The sequence below is a fragment of the Heterocephalus glaber genome, unplaced genomic scaffold (assembly GCF_053883595.1).
Source record: "Heterocephalus glaber isolate CG9 unplaced genomic scaffold, H.glaber_assembly_v1.0 deba00000122, whole genome shotgun sequence".
In the NCBI taxonomy this organism is placed as follows: domain Eukaryota; kingdom Metazoa; phylum Chordata; class Mammalia; order Rodentia; family Bathyergidae; genus Heterocephalus; species Heterocephalus glaber.
The window spans coordinates 88,746,009-88,764,231 of NW_028258138.1; the positions used below are offsets into that span (position 1 = coordinate 88,746,009).

At 39.0% G+C, this 18,223-nt stretch overlaps 1 protein-coding gene across 11 annotated transcripts in view; it reads left to right on the forward strand.

Moving 5' to 3' along the window:
- The window catches only part of Wdhd1 (WD repeat and HMG-box DNA binding protein 1), a 47,260-nt gene that overhangs the window by 190 nt on the left and 28,847 nt on the right, over window positions 1-18,223 (forward strand). For 9 of the 11 annotated variants that reach the window (XR_002396524.2, XR_002396527.2, XR_002396526.2 and 6 more), the window contains exons 2-11: window positions 94-185; window positions 2,868-2,979; window positions 5,367-5,518; window positions 6,898-7,009; window positions 7,181-7,231; window positions 8,116-8,211; window positions 12,825-12,917; window positions 13,947-14,053; window positions 14,381-14,522; window positions 17,589-17,796. Coding sequence is in view for 7 of the 11 variants with exons in the window: in XM_004835496.3 (XP_004835553.2) it covers window positions 109-185; window positions 2,868-2,979; window positions 5,367-5,518; window positions 6,898-7,009; window positions 7,181-7,231; window positions 8,116-8,211; window positions 12,825-12,917; window positions 13,947-14,053; window positions 14,381-14,522; window positions 17,589-17,796 (1,150 nt within the window). In the remaining 4 variants the exon portion in view is untranslated. Of the gene's footprint in view, window positions 1-93; window positions 186-2,867; window positions 2,980-5,366; window positions 5,519-6,897; window positions 7,010-7,180; window positions 7,232-8,115; window positions 8,212-12,824; window positions 12,918-13,946; window positions 14,054-14,380; window positions 14,523-17,588; window positions 17,797-18,223 lie in introns of those variants that run through there. The other 2 variants (XM_021261868.2, XM_013074622.3) reach the window with 2 other exon arrangements.

Consider the following 18,223-nt stretch of genomic DNA (forward strand, 5'->3'; position numbering starts at 1 on the left):
TGCCCCTCGGGTGGGGGCCACGGGGCTGCGAGGCTCACCTCCCTGCTTCCCTCCCTTTCTCGGCTTTAAAGTAATGATGAGTCTGGCTTTCAGGTAGGGGAAGGAAAGATGCCGGCCACCCAGAAGCCCATGAGGTACGGGCACACGGAAGGACACACGGACGTCTGTTTTGATGACTCTGGCAGGTAAGATTCTTTGTTTCGGTTTCAGGTGTGAATGGTGGAACATTTATTCTTCTACAGCAAGTATGCAGTCCGCCGAAAACGACAGGAATAACGCTGAAATCTAAAGTGACACATAGATACTTTAGCATTGTTTGCTTCAGACTATGTGTTAGCTTATCAGAAAAGTTTCAAAAAGTTTTATTTTCAGAGGCGTTGGAAAGATGCAAGTGACCACAATTCATAATAGCTAAATCTTGGAACCAGTCTATGTGTCCATCAACCGATGAATGGATACAGAAAATGTGATATTTGTACACAGTTAAGTACTGCTCTGCCATAAAGAAGGATGGACTTGAGTTATTTGCAGGAAAGTGGATGCACTTTGAGATGATAATGCTAAGTGAAATAAATCAGACACACAAGCTTAAATATCAGGTGTTTTATGTGAGAAATCAAAATCATAAAGGGTCAACCGGGGGGGTGGGGTGCACACCTGTGATCCCAGCACTTGGGAGGCTGAGGCAGAATTGCTGCAAGTTTGAGGCCAGCCTGGGCTACACGGTGAGTCCAAGTCCAGCCTAAATTACAGAGGGAGACCCTGTCTCAAAAAAACCAAACCAAAACAAAAAACCCCCAAAACACAAAGAGCAAAATAAGAAATAATGCCAGGGATTTAGCTCAGTGGCACCGTGCCTGCCTCGCAACCACAAGGTCCTGAGTTCGATTGCCGGTACAAAAAAAAAATAGGAAATAGGGAGATGGAGAGAGTGGAGGGGAAGGAGAAGTAGAATTAAGATGTGTTCAGTACAAGTAGCAACTCTTGAGAAACATGATTGTTATGTACTGCAAACATGCACTAATGAAAAAATGAAAAGTGGAGAAAAAAGATGCAAGCTACCCACCTCCATTTTCTTAAATTTTTTGTTTTCTCTGCCTTTCATATTAATTTTGTCAGATCACTAGATACTGCCTGCTTGTGAGATTCAGTGGTTGTCCTAACTTCCTGGCTTTTTAAAACTGAATTTTCTCTCCTTAATTCTTACACAATATCTTTCTAAATCCTGTACCTATGCAGTATTGTCCAGATACGTGATTTCCACTGCCATTCCTGTGTTGACTGATTCCTTGGAAAATATAAATGTGTGTCCACTGTGCTGGGGGCTATAGGTACCATAGTGGAGACGAGGCGCCATCTTTTCTATTGTTGTTTTTGAAACAGGGTCTCCTTATGTAATTCAGGCTGGCCTCAAACTCCAGTGCTGGGATTACAGGTATGCACCACCACGCCCGGCTCTTTTTAACTTTTTTAAGAGAGGGCAGAGTGTGGCAATAGAATGGAAATGGTAATGAGTGCATGGAATGCCTACTTCCAATGCGAGAGAGACATCTTAGAGAAGAAAAATCATCCACGACCTAAAAGAAAGCTATGACTTTTTTAAAAAAGGATTTTCAGATTTACCTCAGTGGTTCTGGTGCCTACCTTGCAAGTGCAAGGTCCTGAGTTCGATCCCCAGTACCAAAAAAAAGAAAGAGCTCTAAACCGGGCATGGTGGCACTCACCTGTAAGGCCAGTACTTGGGGTGTAGAGGCAGCAGAAGAGCACTGTTACTTTGTACGTGTGTCTGTTTTTGTGTGTGCATGTGTGTGAGTGGGCCTGGGGATGAGCCCAGGGCCTTGCACATGCTAGGTAACTGCTTGATGTCTGAGCTGCACCCCAGCCTTCGAGTGATTTCTTATTTAGAACCTCTGATGACATGCTAGGAAAATAGGTGTCATTTCTCCAATTTGAATAGTTCTTTCTGTAATGGGGACAACCCATGTTAATGTTATTGTTTTTGCTTTTTTATATGCATGCAGATACAGCATACACTGAATGAGTAAAAGCCTTGGGCAGAGTAGAGGTTTGAAACCATTTGCGATCTGGGAGTGGAGCTCAGCAGTAGAGCACTTACTTAGCATGTGTAAGGCCCTGGGTTCAATCCCTAGCACTGCCAACCCAAACCAAAAACCCATTACAGCAGATACAGTTAGCCATTCTAATCACCTCTGGACAGTTGAGTCAGGTGTCTAGCCTTATATTCATTCAGCAAACACTTATTAAAGTCGCTGTGTCTCCACTGTGTTCTCTCTTTCTGGGCAGAGTGGACTTCTTTCCTCCTTGTAACTGGCCCACATTCACCCTGTGAAGTGTGCTTCTTTTCCTGCCTTTAATAAACCATGCTACCCTTTTCGCTTCTTTGACCAATTCTTATTCTTCTATTTGGTAAGGAGGCCTAGCCTACTTGTAAATGGGCTACACTCACTCTGCAGAACATATTTGTTTTCCTACCTTTATAATAAATGTAAAACCTCGCTAAAAAATAAAAGCCACAAAATAAAGTTGCTGTATGTCAGACCGGTGGTATGGATTTCTGAGGAAGGGAAACATGGTCCCCGTTGCCATGGAGATTGCACATTCATCTTTCCTATTATTACAAGTGAATAATTTTATGTGAAGGAAGAACTGTATAAAACTTTAAGCTCACCTCCATTTTGTAGAATAGGAAGTTAGCAGTCTTTGTTATTAAGAGTTGTTTGTATAAAGTGAGAAAAAATATTGGCTAATTCTTTAATTTGATTTAAAAATACCTATCAGGGTAGTATTCCCAAAAACTTAATTTGCAGAGAAATGGGTGACTTCTCGTGCATGTGTCTCCTTCACAGTTGTATTGTGACTTGTGGAAGTGATGGCGACGTACGGATTTGGGAAGACTTGGATGACGACGATCCCAAGTCCATCAGCGTTGGCGAGAAGGCATATTCGTGTGCTTTGAAGGTAATTGTGAAATGTACGGGCGTGTCCTTTTTATGCTTGGTGAAAATGGTTTTAATAGAAGTTTGGATATAGATGTGTCTTTTGTTGTTTCTCTTATGGTATTCCAAAATGTATAAAAATGCCATGACTTGCCCCAGAATTTTAAAGGTAAAATATGAATGGTTTATGGAAGGTGATCAATGAATATTAGTAGTGAGCTGAAATATACACAAGTAGGTTGTAGTCTTAGGAAAGGTTAATGTGCTCTCCCTTTTTTTCTTTGTGGGAAACCCCGGTGGTACTTTTAGCTCATGCTGATTCCAGTGTGTCCCCAGAAGCCACACTGATGTTGGGCATGGGTTAGGCTAGGAGCACTCTGCCCCCTCAGGTGAGTCAGTGCCTCACTGTGGGAGTGGGTTTGTTCCTGCCCATCTGAATGCATTGTCAGGGCCCTCTTTCTCTTTGCTCTTTCTCCCTGGGATGACATGGCAAGGTGACCCTCACTGGGTGCCAGTCCCTTGCTCTTGGACTCCCCAGCTCCAAAATGATGAGCGAGTAGATCTCTGCTCATTATAAATTCCTGAGCCTGTTACTGTTCCAGCAGCAAAGAAGTTTCAGACACTATCTTAGGTCACTCATGGCATTACTCAACAGAATAGGGCTGTTTCACTTGATTGTTTTGTGTGAGACATGCATGGGAATGAGATATAGACTGCTTACAAATTGAAGATGTTCTCAGAGATATTTTGGAAATTAAATATCTAAAAACTGCTAAGGTTTTTATTTGTGATGAATTATAATTTGAGTATATTTTATTTAGACGGAAAAAGTCTTTCCCACAGGATTAATACTTTTTCTAAACTTAGGCTAATTAAGGTAGATGAAAAGGTCTTCAGATACTCTAGATATTCTTTTTTATTTTTTTAATTTTAATTTTAATTTTTTTTGGTATCGGGGATCGAACTCATGACCCTGCACTTGTGAGGCAGGTGCTTGTGAGCTCCATCCCTGGCCCTCAGATTTTCTTCTTTAAATGATCGAAAATAATGAAGTATACCTTCCCTGAAAGGAAAGATATTAATGCCAAATATGTACTAAATATAAGGTAATTCTCACTAATAAAGTACTGCAAATTAAACAGTTGGGTATTTTTTTCCCCGGTAAAAGCAAGTTGATGCTATGTATGCAAATTAGGGTGTGCAAGTCACTTCTGGCTATTTTCCTTAGGAAAATACACACTTTCACATTCCTGTGCACAAGGATATTAGTAATAATATGGTAATAGCAAAAGAAACAATTGAGGATTCATCCTTCAATAAAGAAGGCATCTTGTAAATTTTGGTAAAGCCATACTATGCAGCCATTTAAAAAAAAACTATATCCTTACTGAAAAGATGTTTATGCTTGTTAAAAGTACACACATACACACGTGTGTGCACACACACATATTCATGGGTGTAGAAGGGTTAATAAGACTTATCCCCAAAATGATAGTGGAGATTACTTCATAAGAGTAAGTGAACTCACTGCTCAGGATACATTGATATTTTTTTTTCTCCCACAGTAAGTACATATTGCTTTTGTATGTGAAAAAGACTGTAAGGAAAGGAAGTCATGGAAACCTCCTATCAGTTTGCTACTGCTGCTATAATAAATTGCTACACGCCTGGTGGCGTCAGACCCTAGAGTTGTTGCCCCTCGGCTCAAGCGCCCAGAAGTCTGAAATTGAGGTGTCCTACCAGTAGTCTTGGCTGTTTCCAAGGCTGTGGACAGAATCTGTCCCGTGCTTGTCTTCTAGGTCCTTGTGGTGGTGACAGTCCGCAGACCTTGTTGGTTTATGGACACGCCGTTCAGCCATTTTGGCTTTATCTTAGTTCAAAAGACATATTGATTTTATTTCAGAAGCCTAGGGTAACGTGATGGTTGCCACTAGGTGTGCTTTTTTTTTGATACCAGGGATCGAACTCGGGACCTTTCACTTGTGAGGCAGGCACTGGAACCACTGAGCTAAATCCCCGGCCCAACTAGGTGTGCTTTTAACGTCCTCTCTCATTTCTTTCTGATAAGCTCTCGAGTTTCCTTCATTTTTGTATTTAGGATCTATAAAAATACTACTTAAATATTTTTCTTACCATAGGTAAAAGAAAAATTAGACGCTAAAAGATTGGCTGGTAGAGAGAATTAGGTTTTCTAAAGCTAGCAGAACCACTGAGCTAAATCCCCGGCCCGCCAGTTCTTATTAATAGACATTTCAGGAAGGTTGTACATTGAGTAATGATTTTTCTCTTGATGTGAACTACATTTATAAGAATTTTTGTTTTTTATGGGATTTTTAACTATGGAAATACTCTGGATGGATTTGAATTTGTTATGCTGATATTTCTTACCTTTGTTTTTTTTTTTTTCAGAACAGAAGGTTGGTCACTGCGGTTTCTAACAATACCGTCCAGGTGCACACGTTTCCGGAAGGGGTTCCCGACGGTATTCTCACACGCTTCACCACCAACGCCAACCACGTGGTCTTCAATGGGGATGGAACCAAAGTTGCCGCTGGATCAGGGTAAGGGCCTTCGACATCAGAAAAATCAGTGTCAGGAGAAAAAGGCCTCATTCATTTGTTTCAGGGTTGTGCTTTTAGGGTTCTGTTTACTTTTATTTGTTATCACTTCACTTCATTTAAGTCTTATTTAGCAAAGGTCTGTAAAGACAAATTTTTTTGTGAAATATTTTGCTTTTCAGACAGCCCGTTGAGTAAATGCTGAAAAAGATTGGGGAAAGATAATGCTTGATACAAATTATTTAATTATTTTAGGTACCATCAGAAATTTCATAGATTCTCTTGAGGCTTATTTGTCATACAAAAAATGTTTTTGGTTGAATTGCTGAGGTAGAATAAAATGTGTAGTAATTTTTAAAGCAATTGTGGCTATGAGAAGGCCAACATACAGTGGATCCTTGACTTATGAACTCAATTTGTTCGCAAGGGCTGATTGTATTGTATTTCAAGTTGGTCAATTGAAGGCTCAGCTCCTCTACACAGCCTTCACAGTCTCTGTCCTGTACACAGGCAGATCTCAGTGTCCTCAGAGAGACACTGGCCGAGGATTTCTCAGTGAACCCCACACAGGAAAGGATGCTGTCATGTTCCTTCCAGAGCTCTGTGAGGGTTAAATCTGTATCTGAGACCATCTGGAAGCATAAGCAGCTAGCATTTGGGTCATAAATCAAGTCTTTGTAAGTTAAAACTAAAATTCTGGTTGTAACCCAAGTTGTTTGTATATCAGGCCAGTTGTAACTTGAGGGTCCACTGTATTAGTAAATTAAAGAGTAAATAAAAGATAGATAATAGGACCCAGGAAGATAGATCTTTTGCAAATGGGAAGGGAACCAAGAGGAAGAGGGGAGGGGAGGGAAGGGAAGTGCAGGAGATGTAGAAAGAATGAAGATGCGGGGGGAAAAAAAAAGAAGAATGAAGATGCGGGGCTGGGGATTTAGCTCAGTAGTTTCGCCGCCTGCTGCGCAAGTGCAAGGACCCGAGTTCGATCCCTGGTACCAAAAAAGAATGAAGATGAGTACATGTCCCAGCCTCCCTTGGTGAACATAATCATTATGTATTGCAAACATGGAGTGATAAGAATTTAAAAATAAAAAAAATTATTGTGGCTATACTGTAACTGTAACTAGGTTAGCAAATAATAGAAGTTTAGGATGTAACTAAAACCATTTGGGCATTGTTTGCCCTTTAACATAATGGGAAATCTTGGCTTGTGTTTTAGCATCTTTATAAAGCAAAACTAAGTGATAAGTCATTAAAGTTGGAAGTTTCTGTAAAGAAGTTACAGCATTCACCTTTATGATTGTGAAATATTTGAGACATAGCTTTTGGGAAAGGCTTTTGTGTCTGTGCTTAGACACATGTGTTACTCTTACTGTTCATAGTGATTTTCTCATCAAAATTGTGGATGTGATGGATAGCAGCCAGCAGAAAACTTTTCGAGGACATGATGCCCCTGTTTTAAGTCTTTCTTTTGATCCTCAAGACATCTTTGTGGTAATTATTTTATTTTATTTTTTCTCTTTTTTTGTGGTTTTTCTTAATGTGTTTAAAATGGAAAGAGAATTAGAACCTTCCACCCAGTTGGTAGAAAATGGGCTGAGTCTGTTGAACCATTCTCCATTAGTGTTCTGGCTGTGACTATAGAGAAATCTGTTTCTCCTACAGGCATCAGCTAGTTGTGATGGGTCTGTCAGAGTGTGGAAAATTTCAGATCAGGTAAACTCAGTAATTTGAATTTAAAATTTTTTTTCTCATTTCTGTAACATAATGAGTGTTACATATTGTATGATTAGGTCAAATAGTTATTTTTCTTTGAAATTTGTTCCTCTAAGTAGCATAGGATAATTTAATGCAAAAGTATGTTGAGGACTAATTGCTTTTGTCTCCAATCCCAAGGAGAATAGTAGATTTGTATTTTACTTTTGAGGCTTTGTAAATCGGGGGGATGGGGAGATTCAGTGATACATTTCCAAGATAATTACCATGTATTGGCCTTGTGTTTGATGTTAGGGGCACAAGAATAAGTAAGGTATGGGCCACGGTTGATTTCTAAACACATGTACAACTTGTAACCCAGCTTGATAAAAATTTTAAAGTCTGTATAAAGAAAATGCTCTCTAGATTGGTAGAGGAAATGGTTATGTCTTCCCAAATTTTTAAAAGCAAGCTTGGGATTTCTAGAAATAACGTGGCCTATAAGAAAAATCTCCCTCAGTAGCCACAGTTCCTCTCGCTCTTAAACTCTTTGGGTCTGATTTTGACAACATTTTACAATGGATCTTTCAAGTTTTATTTATTTTGGTAGACACATTAAGCTTTTTATATATCGAGGACTGTATTAATTTTTTTTTTGAGGACTGTTTTTGGTATATTGTTTGCTTGTTCTGCTCAAAAGTTACTCTTAATTCAAACTTTTATTCTTCATACTTCTGAAAGACTTAAAGAATTTAGGTTAATGAAGTATTTATTATAACTAAATTACTAGATTATTCTGAGATATATAACATTTTCAAGAGACTTATTAAATGTACTCAGTTCTACATACATTTGTAGGGAGAATTTTCATAAAGAAAAATAGATTTTCTTTTTTCAAAAATCAGACATGTGCTGTTAGTTGGCCACTGCTACACAAGTGCAACGATGTGATAAATGCAAAATCCATCTGCAGACTTGCTTGGCAGCCGGAAAGCGGGAAGGTAAATGGCTTTATTTCTCAACCTTTGAATTATTTTGTCTAGTCTTTTTTTTGTTTTCCTTTTTTTTTTGTTTTTGGTACTGGGAATCAAACTCAAGACCTTGCCCTTGCCAGGCAGGGGTGATGCCACTGAGCTAAATCCCCAGCCCTTCATCTAGTCTTTGTCACCTTTGAATTTAAAAATAATTTTAACTGTAACTGTTACATTTGGATTGTAAATTTTAGAGCCCAAGACAGATAATTAATATTTAAATGTTTTAAGAAATAATTCAACTTTTTAAAGATTCTTAAGTGTATTTATTGTTAATTAAATTAAGATTTCTCTTTACATTCCTGCTTGTTCCTATAGGAACAGTCTTATCGTGTCTAGTCTCATTACTGATATTACTGATACTGCACATTTTATTTGCACTAACTGGTGCCGTTAGACAACCCATTTATGAGAAGTTTAAAAGGAAAGAGAATGTTATTTGCAAACATGCTTGTATAGGAGGGAATCCCAAGAAAATCAGATGGGAGATAAAATGTTACAGATATTAAGAAAATTCAGGGGCTGGGGATTTAGCTCACTGGTTTCTCCGCCTGCTGCGCAAGCACAAGGACCCGAGTTTGATCCCCGGTACCAAAAAAAAAGAAAATTCAGGAGCCTGGAGTATAGCTCAGTGTTAAAGTGCTTGCCTCGCATGGGTGAGACCTTGGATTCAATTCCCAGCACTGCAAAGGAAGAAAATTCAGTAAGGTAGCTGAAAACATAATCAGTATGCAAAGCAATAACAATCCCATATAGAAATAGTAGCCATTTAGAAAATATGGTAGAATAAAATAATGCTTTTGCTGAAATGAAAAAAGATAAAGTAAGCTGGGCATGATGGCACATACTTGTAATCCCAACACTCAGGAGGCTGAACAGGAGGATCACCATGAGTTCAAGGGTGGCCTGAATTATGTAGCAATACTATCTCAAAAAAAAAAAAAAAGATAAAGTAAGTGGGGATAATTGTACTATGAGATGTGAAAGATCTGCATGAAGAAAACTTTTAACATCCTGCTAAGGAGTAAAGGAAGTCTTGCATAAATAAATTCCATTTTTTAAAGAATTTTTGATAATACATAAACATAGTGATTTTCCCTAAATTAATCAGTTGTTCTAACAGCATTCAAATATAAAAATACAAAGAACGATTCTGGGCAAGAAAGGCAAGGCCAGAAGCATCACAATCCCTGACTTGAAATTATACTATGAAGCTACTGTGATAAAAACGTATGGTACTGGCAAAAAAAGCAGACTAAAGGATCAGAGGAATAGATTAGAAAATGCAGAAACAACTCCAGACATACTCAACCACCTTATCTTTGACAAAGGAACCAAACACCTCTGGAAGAAAGTTAGCCACTTTTAACAAATAGTGCTGGAAGAACTGGCTTTGCACTTGCCAAATTTTAAAACTAGAACCATATCTTTCATCATGCACTAAACTACAATCAAAATACATCAAATATCTAAATATTAAAACACACCACCAAATCTGCTGGAAGATAGAATAGGTAGAACTCTCGAAGACCTTGGCATAGGAAAAGACTATGAACAAATCCTCAGTAGCACAGAAACTAGCACAAAGAATCAACAACTGGAATTTCATCTTATTAAAAAGCTTCTGCACTGCAAGAGAAACCACCAACAGAGCTGAGACAGCCTACAATGTGGGAAAAAATTTTTACAGCTGTTCTTCAGACAAAGGTCTACTATCTAAAATATATAAAGAACTCAAAAAAAGTCAGACCCCCTAAATATAAAAACCCACTCCAAAAATGGGCATCTGAAATGAACAGATATTTCTCAGACAAGTAAAAACAGCAAATATATGAAAAAATGTTCAACATCACTGGTCATTCAAGAGATGCAGATGAAAACAATACTGAGATTCCATCTCACCCCAGTAAGAATGGCTTCTATCAAGAAATCAACCAACAACAAATGCTGGCAGGGTTGTGGGGAGAAAGGAACCCTTCTCCATTGCTGGTGGGAGTGCAGACTGGTGCAACCACTGTGGAAATCAATATGGAGATACCTCAGAAAACTAGGATTAGAGGTCCCATTTGACCCAGCTATTTTTCTGCTGGGTATCTTCCCAAAAGAATTATAAGCATCATACCACAATGATATATGTGGACCCACGTTTATAGCGGCAGAGTTTGTAATAGCTAAAACTTGGAAACAGCCCAAGTGCCCATCAATTGGAAACTGGATAAAGAAGATGTGGGTTTTTTTTATAAAATGGAGTACTACTAAGCCATAAAGAACGAGAAACTAGAGACATTTATAGCTAAACAGAGTCACATTGAGGCCACACTCAAGTGAAATAAATAGGTCAAACATGTAAATACCGAATAGTTTCTCTGGTGCAAAAAACTAAAAGTATAAATAAGGATCAAAATGTATAATTGGTAATTGAAATAGGAACAAAAGGTCTAAAGGAGTAGGGGAAGTAGGAGGGGTAGGGGAAAGAAGGGAAAAGAAAAAAACATGAGAAAAGGAAAAAATGGAAACAAAGTCTTTGTAAATAGGGAAGGGTGGAGGGGGTGAAGAGAGGGCAGGGGAATGGGGAAAAAAATAAGAACCAAGATGCATCATGTAAAGGTACAAGATCCCAACGATGAATCTAACTGTATTGTAGACCTAAAATGTGCCAATAAACTTAATTAAAAAAAAAGAAAAAAAATACAAAGAAGATGGTTGAGAGGACCAGTAGAATGCAGTCAAAAGTCCATGTGGAAAATAAAAGTATTAAAAAAGAAAAGTGACAAAATCTTAATTCAATCCTATATTAAAACATAAAACCATGGGAATGAAAAGTTTGCTACTGACTTGTGTGTAGACACATGTCTGTTAAACAGAAGTAGACACAAATATACAGGAATTTAGTAGATAAAGGTAGAAAAAAGCAATAAAGGCCTGAATCCCATGGGGTGAGAATGGCTGAGAACCATCTCGGAGGCCTCTTGTGAGGAATCTATAGATAATTGCTGTATTATTCTTTCAAGTTTCCTATTTATATGAAAATTTTCAGAAAATAAGATTAAACATGACTAAAGCATTTTTTGCACAATGAAAAATACTAGTCAGGACACATGGCAAATTGGGGTGAAACAGTTTGAAACACTGTAAGAAAGGGTTAATTTCCTTAATGTACAAAGTGTTCTTATGCAGCAGTAAGAACCCAGTGAAAAGACGGGGAAAGACATGTGTACAAAGAGGCTGTGGCCTTCGTTTATTTACTGATTTACTTCTGCACTGCTGGGGACCGAACCTAGGATGTCCTATAATCATGTCCATATATACTCGCTCTACAGTTTGTAGAACAAACTCAGGGCACTCTTTGTAGCAGCAGAAGATTGGAGCCATCCTAAATGTTCATTTGCAGGCAACTGGTAGTCTTGAAAGTGAGAGATTCTCTCCAATTGTTAGGATCAGATTTCTCTTTATGTCCTCATGCAATAATCTTTTAAGATACATTGTGAAGTGAAAAACATCAAACTGTGGAACAGTAGATATAGGGGCTACTGTTGAATACAAAAGAGGAGTGTGTGTGTACACTTAAGTATTTCTATAAATACTTAAATATATTTGGATATACATTCTGTGTGTCTTATATTTGCCTTTGAAAGTAGACGTAGGAGTTAGGGGTGGGAGGGAGACTTTCACATACTGTACACCCTTTTGTAACCATGTGTGGCAGCGCAGACCTATAATCCTGGCACACAGGAGGCTGAGGCGGAAGGATTGCAAGTTCAAAGCCAGCCTGGGTTGTGCAGCCAGTTTTTGAAGTTATCCTGGGCTATGTAGCAAGACCCTCTTGAAAAAAACAAAAACGTCTGTCCTTTTAAGTCCTGTGACTTTTAAGTGTATACTTACTGCATTGAAATGATAAGAAAATCCATTGTCTTTTTTTGCTTTCAAAGCATGAATTAATCTAATTAATTTAAAAATTAATAAACTTGACATGGCTTTACTGTTGAACTACATGTATATGTGTCTATATGTATAGGATAAACATGGAAAAACATACACATTTTCTCTGTTTTGTCCTGAGGGTTAAAGTTTTGTGCTGTGCTGCTGAGTTATGCACTCTGCCCCTTCAGTTTTTGCTTTTTCTACTAATTGTTCTTTGGAAGGCTTTGTAAGAAGACAAATTCCTTTTTTCCCTCTAAGATAGAGGATTTTGACTGTTTTCTTCTAGCAAATGAGATGAAATTTTAGGTCCAAAGAACCTAGATTTCTCAAGAAACTGTATTAAAAATACCAGTAACTAGTAATTCTCTACTTTCTGGTACAAGCAGTAGTGATCATCACCATTTTTTGTTGTTTTTTTTTTTTTTTGCTGATCAAAATTTTTTTTTTTTTTTGGTACCAGGGATCAAACTCGGGTCCTTGACGCTTGCGCAGCAGGCGGCTGCTTATCAAAATTTTAAGTAATTTGCCGAGTTGTGTTAGTTGTCAGTTAAAATACAGATTTGCTCTTCTGTTTTGTAAATTTATCTGGATGAACTTGATTTTTTTTTCCTCTTTATTGAGTGTAATGTCACCTTTTGTTTGAATTGCCTCTTTCCTAATAGTTACTGGCAGTTCCTGTGGAAAAATCTGTGAAGCTATATAGAAGAGAAACTTGGAGTAATCAATTTGATCTTTCCAATAGTTCCATCTCACAGGTAGGTTTCGTGCTCATGCACTGGGCCTCAGGGAACAGTTTCCACATCCTCCCGAGGTCAGGCGTGCATGGAGAGCAGCTCCAGGCTGTGATGTGGGTGTCTCCTGTCTGTCCCTTTCACCAGTGTTTCACCAGTAACTGAATAATTGATACCTGTATGTCCCATCTGATCTTTCTCCTTTGCGGAGTCAGTCTTTGGCTTTATTAAGAGACTTGGATCATAGTCTCTGAAATGTTAGAGCAGGAAAGATTGTTAGTCTGTTTCTCTACCACTCTAATTCCCACCCTCCCTCCCTTCCCCCTTCCTCCATCTCCCCCTACTCTTATCTCTGAAATTTAGAGCAAGAATGGTGGTAGGGGCTGGGGATTTAGCTCAGTGGTTCTGCTGCCTACCTCGCAAGCACAAGGACCCAAGTTCGATCGCCGGTACAAAAAAAAAAAAAAAAAATGGTGGTTGCTCTCTGTTCTCTTGCTCAGTCTCTCTTTCCTGGCGCACATTGTGTATTTTACAGTCAAGGAGTCACAGCGCTGCAAGTCAGCGGCGGCTTAGTAAAGCTCACCATGCTTCGCTTACAGTTTGCTTCATCTCGGGTAAATGCTAAGAGGACACCTTGTACCATCTCTTCCCATGATAATAATAGTTTTTACGTTTTTCTTTTAAAATTGTGCTGCTATAGTTTTCTGGTGGTAAATAAAGTACCAGCTGCTAATGTAGGTGAATATTACTGAAAAAGAAAGTTTTTAAAAATTAGCAAACTGAGTTCTAGGTCAGCCTGGACTGTATAGTCAGACTTTGTCTCAAAAACAAAAACCTGGGCCAGGGATTTAGCTCAGTGGTTTTGCTGCCTGCAGCGCAAGCACAAGGACCCGAGTTCAATCCCCGGTACCAAAAATAAAAACCTTTGGGTTGTCACTCCTTTTTTCAAATATAATTAGGAATAATATAGAACAAGGATGTAAAACTCTGAACTTGGTAATAAAATGAATATTCATATTACACAGAATTGTTACTCACTGTTTTTCTTTATAGAGCCTCAATGTGGTAACCTGGTCTCCCTGTGGGCGATATTTAGCTGCCGGTAGTATTAATGGCCTAATTATAGTTTGGAATGTGGAAACCAAAGACTGTGTGGAAAGGTATGCTTTAGTATGCCTTTTTGTTCTTCACTCATTTTTTTGTTTTGTTTTGTTTTTGGTACCGGGGATCGAACTCAGGACCTCGCGCTTGTGAGGCAGGCAGCGGAACCACTGAGCTAAATCCCTGCCCTTCACTCATTTGTATTAGTCTTTTTGTTTTGTTTTATTAGGAAGCATTTCAAAGTTTCAGTTATTAATGATAATGAAAATATATAGCTCTTACCTTGTCAAAAGTTGTTTACCCTTTCTAACTAAAATTTACCTAAAGAAGTGTGCAGTTTGTATTCTTCCTGACAGTATTTTAAGAGCACACTTTTTAATTTTTAGGGTGAAACATGAGAAAGGTTATGCAATCTGTGGCCTGGCCTGGCACCCTACCTGTGGTCGAATATCTTACACGGACACCGAGGGGAACCTGGGGCTGCTAGAGAATGTGTGTGCGCCCAGCGGGAAGGTATCAGGCAGTAAGGTAACGAGCGACGGAACTCTGTCAGTGATAAAGGAAACTACATTTAAGCTTCTTCGACCTACTTTTTCCCTAGTAAATGTGCTTTACTGGGAAACTTCCTCCATAGGGTACCTTTCCAAGGAATGTCCTCTGTAAAATTCTGTGTTAGTATCCTGGTATTTTGAGGATTGTCAGGTAAATGTTTTACAGCTACAACTTAGAGTTAATACCTATAGCAGGTACCAGTTGGATCTATACACTTTCTGCTCTGAATTTGCCTTAACTCTTAAGCACGCCCTGTGCACCCCTTCTACTCCGGTTGTTTGGGTAAGTCACTTTGTTTATATGTCCTTGCCTGTTCATCATTCATGCTGTCTGTTTTATGTACCTTTTCCTGTTTCATGTTGTGCTTTAGACTCTCTGCTAAAGATTGCATACTAAATATGTGCATTTATTTCTACTGTACTCTTCCTTTTTTTTTTGATACTGGGGATTGAACTCAGGACCTTGTGCTTGCAAGGCAGGCAGTGGTACCACTGAGCTAAGTCCCCGGCCCTCTACTGTCCTCTTCCTGAAACCTCACTAAACCATGAAACCCCCATGCTCTAAAAAAAACTTTAAATGCATAATCCATGAAGAGTAATGATGACAGGGCCGGGGATTTAGCTCAGTGGTTCTGGCGCCTGCCTTGCAAGCGCAAGGTCCCGAGTTCGATCCCCGGTACCCCCAAAAAACAAAACAGTTTTATCTAATTTATGGGCTGGGGATTTAGCTCAATGGTTCCGCCACCTGGCTCGCAAGCAGAAGGACCTGAGTTCAATCCCCAGTACAAAAAAAAAGAAAGAATTTTGGAGGCTGGAAAGTAAAAGGATGGTTGGAAACTAGCTTCTCACAAAAGTGAATCCTCAGACCTCAGTTGGGGAAGCTGAGGTACAACTCCCATTTGCCTGACTGAACCCCCAGACTTGGAGCCTGGCAGCATTACATTCTTGTAAAAGGGAGGTCAGCAACAGCAGGGTTGATTTGATGAGCAAATAGCTCCAAGCTCGATATCCAAGTGCACACCTGGGTGATGGCGCCCCATCCCCACATACACTCTGGCTGGATGATGGCGGTTTATTTTCTGGAAAAGGTGAGGTAGGGAAGGTCTTTGGTCCCGGCTGCTGAGTACAGTTGCATGAGGGGGTAGGGAATACTGAACTGAAAATGTAGAGATTCCTAGCTCACTGGAAGAATCATCTTTAGAAAAAAAGAAAAGAATCATCTTTAGGAATCCATCCAGAAGAAAAGACTAAAGAGAGAAGAGACTCTAACTGCAGGGAAAACGGAAAGTTATAGAGGAAAGGAAAAGGGACCACATATGCCACATCTGTGAGATAAGAAGGAATAGTGCCTGCCAGTGGGGTTATTGTGAAGATGAAATGAATTACATGTAGTGAGAAGACAGTCTAGCACGCTGTATAAAGGCTGACTGTTAGCATTTTTATTCAGCCGTGAATAGTATTTACATGATCTTGAGACCTAACCACTCTGTGTCGATTGAACTGAAGTGAGGATGTATTGGTATGAGGAGGACTGGGGTGGAGAGCAGTGTGCCAGACATCCGAGGGCGGAGTGGGAATAAAGGGGCACAGATTGTTCATCCTCGACAGAAGGGATTTCATAGGATCTACTACACAGGTCATGGTCCAAAATGAACAGTTCTAGAGTACTGTTGAGTGAGCTTGCTTTTTTTTGGTACCAGGGATCGAACTTTGGACCTTGGGCTTGCAAGGCAGGCGGCAGCCCCAGTGAGCTAAATCCCTGGCCTTCTAGAATATTGTTTATGAGTAAGAAGAGAATAGCCAAGAAACAAAGCAGCCGGAAAAATTGGGGGCTATGCAGGAGACTTCTCATTTTTATGATAAACTGTGCCAAAGGAATATATATGCATAACACTGATAAAAACAAACGTAAATTAAGTAAAAATTATTTAGTTCAAGGGTCACCTCTTCTGAAATTGTTAACTTTTCTGTCTTTTTGGCTTTTATTCCTCACAGTACTTATTTCTGCCTTCATTAATGTATAGTAAAACCCCTATTTTCCAGTAAGAAAGTCCCAAAAAAGATTTTGGCCAACTTTAGTCCATAGGACTATAGCTGGAATGGTTAAATTATCTTACAGCATTTAATATATTTAATTATTCATCCAATCATATGTTTGAATGATTTTAGAACTTTTTTCTGTTACCATTTTATTAAACATTAATTTTCCGCAGTTCAGTCATGTTTACTTCCATTTTATTTAAAGGTTTGTGAGAGAACCCTTTTAATCTGTCATTGGGATCTCATTAGCATTTTGTAGTACTGAGCTGTGACTCCCTTCCCCTAACATTTGTGTAGGATGGCTGTCCCGCAGCGTGGGAGTCATGCGTGACCCCTGCCATGTGTCTTACTCTTCCACAGTGACACCCAACTCTTGCAGGAGTTATGCTCATATTCCTAACAAGTAATGATTCAGCCTGTGTTTACTTTCCTTGCCCTCTTTGTTTTTGTATTGGTTCTACAACCTTGTTTCTCTAAGCATTCAAAAAACCTCTAGCTTTAAGCAGGATTGTGTAGAGCAAATGTATCTCACCTAAGTAGTGTCTTGTGCAAAGTAAGAGAATGTCTTACAAAATAAGACTTCATACTGACTTTATTAGTAATACCTGGTGACTTCTGTGCTGGAGAATGACTTTTGAGAAGTAAATTCCTGCCTTACATTTTGGAGTATACCCTAAATTCACTTCCATGTCTGCCCCTGACCACAAAGCATTTAAAATAAGAACTGGATCTTATTACATATATATAAATATGGTTTTCACGGATACATTTGCTAGTTACACTTCTCTCCCAGGCATTTGCCTATTTGACAGAATTTATTAATGCATATTAAAAGGTGGCCTTTGAGGCTGGAGATGTAGGTAAGTGGTAGAACGCTTGCCTCCCATGCATGAGGCCCTGGGTTCGATCCCTACCACTGAACAATTAAAAACAGATTGCTTTTCAAGTAATTGAGTTTCTCCAGGACACTTATACTTTCTAAGTGTTAATTTCTTTATTCAAGGTCTCTAGCAGTGTGGAAAAGGATTACGATGATCTTTTTGATGGAGATGATACCAGCAATATGGGTGACTTTCTCAATGACAAGACAACTGAGACCCCCTCTTTTCCGAGAGGGATTATAAATGATGAAGACGATGATGACCTCATGGTGGCCTCCAGTCGTTCTAGACCGCGAAGTCACATCCTAGAAGATGATGAAAATTCAGTAGGTATGAATTTGCCTTTGTGCATGTGATAATCCACCTTGTTGATTAATATTTTCAATTTTTAAATTAAAACTGTTAAAGGCATTATTCCATTTGTAGATTGTAGCTAGAGGAATACCAAGGGAGTTAATAACATTAAATCCTTATGTTGAAAAGGAAAGTTTTTAAAAAAAAAAAAAAGAAAAGGAAAGTTTTGAGCCAGGCATACTGGTACATGCTTGTAATCCCAGCACTCAGAAGATAGAGGCAGGAGGATTGCCGCAAGTTCAGGGCCAGCCTGGGCTACCTAGTGAGTTCAAGGCCAGCCTGAACACATAGCAAGACCCTACCTTAAAAAAAAGTTAAGTTTAATATTGGATAATCTATCTGCTTTAGCAAACTAGTAAAAGAAATTAAACTCCAAAAATAAGGAAGGAAATAATAAAAGCAA